Here is a 7,860-nt window from a genome sequence, read left to right on the forward strand (position 1 = left end):
CCCTGCCATACTGAGATGCAGAGATGTGACTAAATGGAAATGAGTTTAATGGGTAGTGGATGATGGAGTGCATGAAATGTCTGCACTGGGGAAACACAGCAGCAGTTTCTTCAATTAGGCTACATTAATGAAATCTGTAATCTCTCTCTCTCTCTCTTTTAAACAAACTGATTTTCAGAACCATTGAAACGGACCGGCACCATAGGTGTGCCGGGATCACACTCTCAGAGAGTCTAATATCTCTGCAAAATCAAAGCAGTGAAGTCATTATCTCCCTAAAATAACTTCAACGACTGACGGCTGCTTAGTTGATGTGGGGCACCACTCCGCTGTGGTGCTGCGTCCCTGCAATCTGTATCAGTGTGTAATTAATGACTGTACTTACCACTGTGTGATTAAGAGTCCCAAAGCTGGCAAACCTCTCAAGATCAAAACATGGCTTGTATCACTTTATCTGCATTACCTGATACTAGGTTTATCCATATTTAATGTGTAAAACAGACTCTTTTAATGCACATTTTTCGCTCTCCCTGGTTTTCGTGGCATTTCAGTGCACACACACTCATTCTCCGACACGCGCAGGGACAAAGCAGCTTCCTTTCAGCCCTGTGTGTGGGCTTTGATCAGCTAATAAAGGGGCATCTTTGGAGGAATCTGTTAATTGGAATGAGGGAAGTTGTAAGGGAAGTCTGTTCCCTCTGGGCTGCAGGGGCTTGAAAGGGTGTGTCCATTTTGAGCCCTGAGTCATGTCAGGCACTGTGGCTGTGGCACCTGCGAACAAAAAAATTATGTAGGGGTAAGGAGCAGAGGGGAGGTGGGTGAGGTCAAACACCACCTCCTTGTTGCTAGGGATGTCTTCACTTAGTTTGTGTTGCTAGGCTGCCAATTCCCTCATATTAAGTGGAAACGTCCCCCCCCCCTCCCCTCTCCTCCATACAGGCACCTCATCGCCTCCTCCCTCTCCTTCTCCTCTAAACCAAAATAACTTCACCAACCATCTGTCACTGGGCTCACAGGTCTACTGTTGCTTAGGAACAAGTCAGACACTCACATTCATGTCCATACGCATCCTCCTATCTTTATATACAGTTGTACTAACAGTTACCACTCGTTAGGAACATTTCTGTCCTTGACCTGCGCGTGAATGACTTGTACAGCCACAGATCAAATTCCTCTTCGTCACGCTCCAAATAGTGTGAAGTTATAATTCAGCAACAGGTTCTTCACTTTATTAAAAAACTAAAACTTCTTGAGAGACAAATAGATTTAATAATTTTCAAAAGATTTTAATAACAAGATGTTCATTAAAGTTTCCTTTTTGATGACTTTGCAACCACATTCTTATAATGTATGGATTATTTGCAATTTTGTGGTTTAAAGCCTCAAAGAAACATTGTTAGGTTTTAACTGCATGGGAGGATTTACATGTAGACAGAGAGATGATGTGTAAGGACAAGCTACTTTCCATAATCACACCGCCATGAATAATAGAACAGAATCAAATTGCCCAGCATTGATTTACATGCTGCAAATTAATTTGCAGCGACCAAATCCAAAGACTAATGAGATTATTTGATCTCATTGTACACGAAAAACACTCCTTGTGCTTCTGTTATCAGCCATTAATAAATGATCTGAGAGTAAACCACCTCCAGGCTTATGAAAGGTATCTGCGGATGGAGCTAATCATTGTTTGTACACATGCTTGTCAGTCGGTGGCTGAAAGCTGCTTACCCAGACATCAGGAGCATCCCGAATTGAATTTCATGGCCTTTGTTTTTAGGCAAACAGAAGATTAATCTGATAGGCTCCACAGAAAAGTCTTGGGAAGTCATTTAAAAATGTTTGAGGCAGTTTTTTTTCATTATTACCCTGTTGAAGTTACTGTGACTGTTTCATTTTACATCTACATAAGTACAGTATTATTATAGAAATGTCTTTTTATACACTGCGTAATTACATTATATTAGTAGTTTGGGGAAGTTACAGCAGCTGTAATACTTTGGCGATGTTATTAGATAATGAACATTAAGCTGGTGCCCAGTCAGCCAAGATAGTTTAATAGTTTCTAATTTGGTTACGGTACCTCTTTGCAGAGATTTTAAAGTCCCTCCCTCCTTGCAGCAGTTATGGCTCCATTAAAAATCTGCACAGATATTTTCCTAAATTTGAAAACGTTTGAAATTGTAAAGCAGAATTGTAAAACAGAAAATCCCCAGATCATTTTCCTCCAGCATAAATCATCCTCTCAGGTAAATCAGTCTGTGTTGTTGTCTAGAAGCTAGACAGCTACTTATAGTCATGAGAAAAGTGGAGAAGCATCATAACAAATTGGGCGAGCTGTGTGCAATAGACCCAGCATAAGCAAACATGACATACAGTGTGGAGGGACATATTTGTGTTCCACGGGTCATTCTCTGGTCATTTTCTATCCTGAGAGCAGCAGGTCGTAGCCTGTCTGTTTCTGAGCGTTTCATCTCTGTCTATTGAGGTTGGCTGGGATATGCAGCGTCTTGATAAGGCTGGCAATCTCCTATGGCAACCAAGGTTATGTGGAGATACGCTGTGCTTTGTGCAGATGTTCAGTCTGGTCTCCTCATGGATAGCAAGTAATCTGTGTACAGGCTTCAGTTAACTTTAATCAGTATAGTGTCTTGTGTATACTTCAATAACCAATAGAGATTGATGTGGGAAGAATAATCTTATTTGATGGTAGTAAGGGCAAGGATTTGGTGAAGCATTTAGATAATATTGTCTGCAAGTAGACGGCAGAATCGAGTGGCATCGCACAATGTTTCACTTGTACTGTAACTCGGTTCTCCTCGATCGAGCTTCAATAAATGCTCCTGCGTAAGACATCCCGGTCTCCTGACAATTTCCTTACTTTGGGTTAACCAGCTCCAGAATTTCCTTGACAAATTGGCGTCACAAACATTCAGTTTGATGACTGCTACCAAACAAGAACACAGGAGAATTAGGAGGAAACACAGACACTATGAAAGTAATCAACCATTTAACTAAGCCAAATCCCAATGACTCAAACACACTTGAGAAATCCCCAACGGCAAATCCATTATTAATATGTAGCGCCTTAATACCTCATGCTGTGTTATGTACCATGCCCAAAACTTATGTTGTTGCGTCAGAGATCGATGAACAAAACTCAGTACCGATAACTTTTTAAGTTCCACATTGGGCTGCTTACAGGAAACCAAATGCCATTCGATTCTAAAACTACAGTTTTAATATCCGGCACCTCCATATGCTCGGCTAACATGGCTTTAATTAAAGAGTTAAGGTATTCCTCCAGGACTTTTGATAATGGTAAGACGTCATATACACCATACTGTAGCAGAAAGACACTAGCTACCTGCTGTACTGGTGACATCTCTCTTCTGTGTCTATGTAAAGGAGGATCAAACACAGCTATTTCTGCAGGGGTCTACTTCCGTAATAAAAATAATTAGATACAATAAATAGCATGAACAATGGGGGAAACCAAAAGGCACACAACGATACACTCTCTCAGGTAAAGGGGACTGTTTCAGAGTGACCTCCACCACTGTGTTACAAAGTTTTCATTCAGAGGGTAAATAAGCTGAACAGTCACGTAGAGGTGTTTGTTCACCTTGTAGCACTGTACAATCATTCACCCTTACCTTAACTGACCCCACAGACTTAACACCAAACCATGCTTGAATATACACCATAGCTTCAGCCAATACCCTAGGGGTATAACGTTGGGGTGTGCATACCTGGTTTTTAGAGAATTTTGTACAATTGGTTTAAGTTAGGGTTAGCTGGATCCTCAAATCCTAGCTTCACATACATCTGTACATAAATGACACTTAAAAAGGGCAGTGCAATAAGTCCATTTGGCAGATACTGGTTGTATATCGTCTCTGCAGCGAAACTGGCAATGTCTTTATATTGTAAGTAACTGAATCCATTGGGTAGATTTGATTGTAACAATCATCAGTTCCTTCTTCCACTGTCGAAGCGAGATCATACCAATTGAACAGTTTATAAGCAGATTTGGTAGATGGGATTGGAGTAAACATTGGAGAGGGCATTGATCTTCTGACATAACCAACAATTACTTCGTTTACTTGGTCAATCCTTAAGCTAATGGCGGAATTTGTTTTCGCTAGTCTAGAGTCATTAAGCACAGCGTGTAGTTTCGCTCTGCTTTAATGCTTTGCTTTCAGTTGCTATCTCATCCCCACATACAGAATTTTCAAATGTGTATCCTTGCGGAAATATAGAACATTTTTATAAGTAATGTAATAATAAAAATAAAGAGATGATTTTAAACTATGGGAAGATATTTAAATGATCACAATTACCTGCAGGTTTTAAGAAGAAGAACTATTTTGAGCAATAAACTCATTGCTTATTCTTTAAAGTCATATCATCTGGTTATGTTTGGTTAATCTAGACTGTTAAACTAAATGTATCTCCAGTAATAACAACCCATAACAAAATATAATTCGAAGATTAATCTCACATTATAGCACAAAAAGTATTAACATATTTTTTTCCCACAAATGCAGCCTGTCAATACTGTTTTGACCTCATAAAACGAAACGTTACATTATGTATGAGGAGGACCAAGGAAGGCAAGTGATGAGGGACACCAGCATTATCTTCACAGAGACGGAAGAATATTCTGTCGTTAATGATTGTAGATTTCCATTTTCTGTCAATTTGTCAAATGGTATATGTGCACTGATGCTTGCTTTCCCAAGGCTCACAATTCTTTACGAGATCAGGTTGCAGGGCATTCACCTCTACTTTAGTGATATGCTTTTGTCCCGGACAGCTCCAATAGTTACAGACAACAATTGATAGATAAAGTGATATTTAAATAACACATTCCAATAAAAGAGAGAGCTGTCTTCTGTTCGGGGGATAAATTTCAACCGCTCCCTGATTAAGGAAACAGCCTTTGAAAGCAGGGGAGCCAATATTTCTGATAAATATTTGTCCTGGTTCAATTATAGTTTATTAATTCATGTCTTCATTTCTAAGTTATAGCTCGCTGTGCCTATATTGATCCCTGTCTCAAGGCTCTTCAGTCACAGTGACAGTTTCCTCAGCAATGATCATTAAACTCTATAAATACCTCTCAAAGTTTTCTTTATTGTTTTTCAGTGCGGCTAACAATCGTATTAATCCTAATTGAACTGAACATTTTCAGGTTTGAGCACTTTCATGAGAAGCCTTTGAAGTTAATGTATGTCTGAAACCATATTGGTGAGGCTTTCATGCATTATTGATGTGCAGAAATGAGGGTTACACAAGAGAACACTTCGAAATTCCCAGTCCTCAACAAATTTTCTTGAAGTGAGAGACTTTGACAGGAAGTACCACAAATACAAAAACACTTGTTGAAGGATCTTTTTTTCCAGAAAAAAGGTTATTAACACTTATTCCAGATACAAAAAAGTAAATAATCAATGAAACAAAACTATGCATTTAATGCAATAATCATAAAAACAGATGTCATTTTACTCCTGCAGCAAGAAAGTTACATTTCTACACTGAATTCCATTAAGACTTGATAAAATGAAGGTTTTTTCTTTCTTTCTTTCTTTCTTTCTTTCTTTCTTTCTTTCTTTCTTTCTTTCTTTCTTTCTCTCTTTCTCTCTTTCTGTCTTTCTGTCTTTCTTGCGTTGTACATCAGAAGAGTAGCGCGTTATCTGAGGCCACCTGACTACCTCCCCTGTTGAGGAGTGGTGATGTGGTCCACGGGGAACTCATCATCACTTTAAAACGCACCAGAGACTTGGCACAAAAGAAGCGCTCGCAGGCGAGCCCAGGCGCACAGGGACTGTCTCTTATTACACTGTATTTTGCACATTGCGCGGTGTCTAGGAGTACTCTCTTCAAGTCAGAAAAACCTTTCCTCTGAGTTGAAGAAACTTAGTTTTGGTGGCAACTGATGCGACGCTGTTTGACTGCAGCAAACAGTTCGGTGATTGTGGATGTGGTCTTTACGCACCAACGCTGTGACAAAACTCGTGTTTTCCAGTAGACTTGGACTTTTGAAGCGTGTTATTTTTCGTCTACTTCCTCTTATTTTTGCCTGAACAGTCACATGACGCAAAGTTTTGCTTGGAGTCCAGGTTTTGTGGTCAGACTGTCGAGCGGAGTCCTGTGTTTTACCGCTAATAACCCACAAGTAGACATGAACGTCTCTTTCTTCGACGTGACCCAGGGCGCACTGTTTAACGGGAGTCAGACTCTAGCCGGGACTTTGGCAACGTACACCGGCAATGGCACCGACAACGTGGTGACCGGTGACGGTGGCGGCTCTCTGGTGCTGCTGCAGGACGAGCGCAAACTCTTCGTCATGCGTGTGGTGCAAATCGCGGTGCTGTGTGTGTTGTCGCTCACCGTGGTGTTCGGTGTATTTTTCCTCGGGTGCAACCTGATGATCAAGTCGGAGAGCATGATTAACTTCCTGGTGAAAGACCGGCGACCCTCCAAAGACGTGGAAACGGTCATGATCGGGCTCAGCTAGAGCATGGGGAGCTGGTACTGTGGAGAACTGAAGCGGAGATCCGGTGTGGGGATCTAATGCGCGTTTACAACTGCAGATCCAGATCTGCATCTGCATGTACCTATAAAAGACGCTCTCTATGTGTCCTAGTTAGGGAAGATATGCAAAAACTTCACATTTCCTTCCAAAAACTACGACAGGAAAGTAGTCGAGGGAACAATGTTTGTGCGTAAAGCTTGTGCGTAAAAGACGGGCAAATGTTTACACGTGGGCCGATCTGTTGATTCTTTTGAGTGAATTTAATATTGCCAACTTGAACAAAGTGATGAAAATGTTTACAAGCTGTTACCTCATTGTTTGTTTATTTATTTTATTTATTACTTGTAAATTTAAAATGATTGTTAATGAATGTTTTTTAAAGCTGTCAAAAAGCATGATTGTGAGTTCTTAGTTCCACATCTGCTAGTGAACTCTGTGGACGTGATGGATATGCGGATATTCTCTATACAAAGTATTTTTCTTGCTCTCATTGGGTTAATACACTCTACTGAAGTGTTGCATGTTTATCACCAAACTCCGTCACAGCTTTATGGAGTAATTCTGGTCCTGTTTGGCATGCTCGCTAATTGTGATTTCTGGACCCGTTTTGCACTTTTGAAATCACTGATGCTGCATGAATTATTTTGTACCAAAATAAGTTTAAATTGCAGCATGGAATTAAAACATTGAATTGCACACGTTAAACATTGTCATCTGTTAATTAACATGAAGCATATCATCCCAAAGCTGATTAAATCTTTTTGGATAGATTAGAGATCAGAAAAAACATGTTTACAAGAATACATTTTCCTTCCGATATTGTGTTTACCTCTTTAAACATAGAATTTAATTATTACTCACTGTATTAAGACCTATGACAATGATTTCTTTGGTAATTTTTTAACTTAAATTAAATTGTGAAATGTTGTCTGATCCATCTCTGCCTTCAGATCTAATCAGATCTGATCTTTACTTAAGTGAATATATTAATGTCATAGTAGATAAACCTTTAAAATTAATAGGATCCTTTTTTAAATAAATGTTAAAGGAATTGCATCTGAAAAATGGCATTATGCATTATGCATAGTTTTACCTTAAAATGCAGGCAAAAAATCAGGAGCAGTAAAATCACGTCACAACCCCACTTAATAGTTAAGTACTCAGTAAAAGCAGCGTGACATTTATTGCCGCTTTATATAGCGAGGCGATGAGAGGCCAGGCTGGGTTATACATCTTGAGGACAACAGGCCGAGCTCATATTGGCTTCAGAGCATTTAATCTGATCTTTCTGGAGAGTGACCCGCTGCAATCAAAAA

At 39.7% G+C, this 7,860-nt stretch overlaps 1 protein-coding gene across 1 annotated transcript; it reads left to right on the forward strand.

The window, feature by feature from the left end:
* Nucleotides 1-6,190: 6,190 nt before the first annotated feature.
* Nucleotides 6,191-6,526, forward strand: rprml (reprimo-like). The gene has a single exon (XM_062439506.1). The coding sequence runs from the start codon at nucleotides 6,191-6,193 to the stop codon at nucleotides 6,524-6,526; it is 336 nt and encodes a 111-aa protein (XP_062295490.1).
* The last annotated feature ends 1,334 nt before the right edge of the window (nucleotides 6,527-7,860 follow it).

This window comes from Scomber scombrus, chromosome 18 (assembly GCF_963691925.1).
Source record: "Scomber scombrus chromosome 18, fScoSco1.1, whole genome shotgun sequence".
Taxonomy (NCBI): domain Eukaryota; kingdom Metazoa; phylum Chordata; class Actinopteri; order Scombriformes; family Scombridae; genus Scomber; species Scomber scombrus.

Bases quoted from the DNA above. Each gene is read 5' to 3' on its own strand.
- rprml (XM_062439506.1), top strand. From the start codon at position 6,191: ATGAACGTCTCTTTCTTCGACGTGACCCAGGGCGCACTGTTTAACGGG.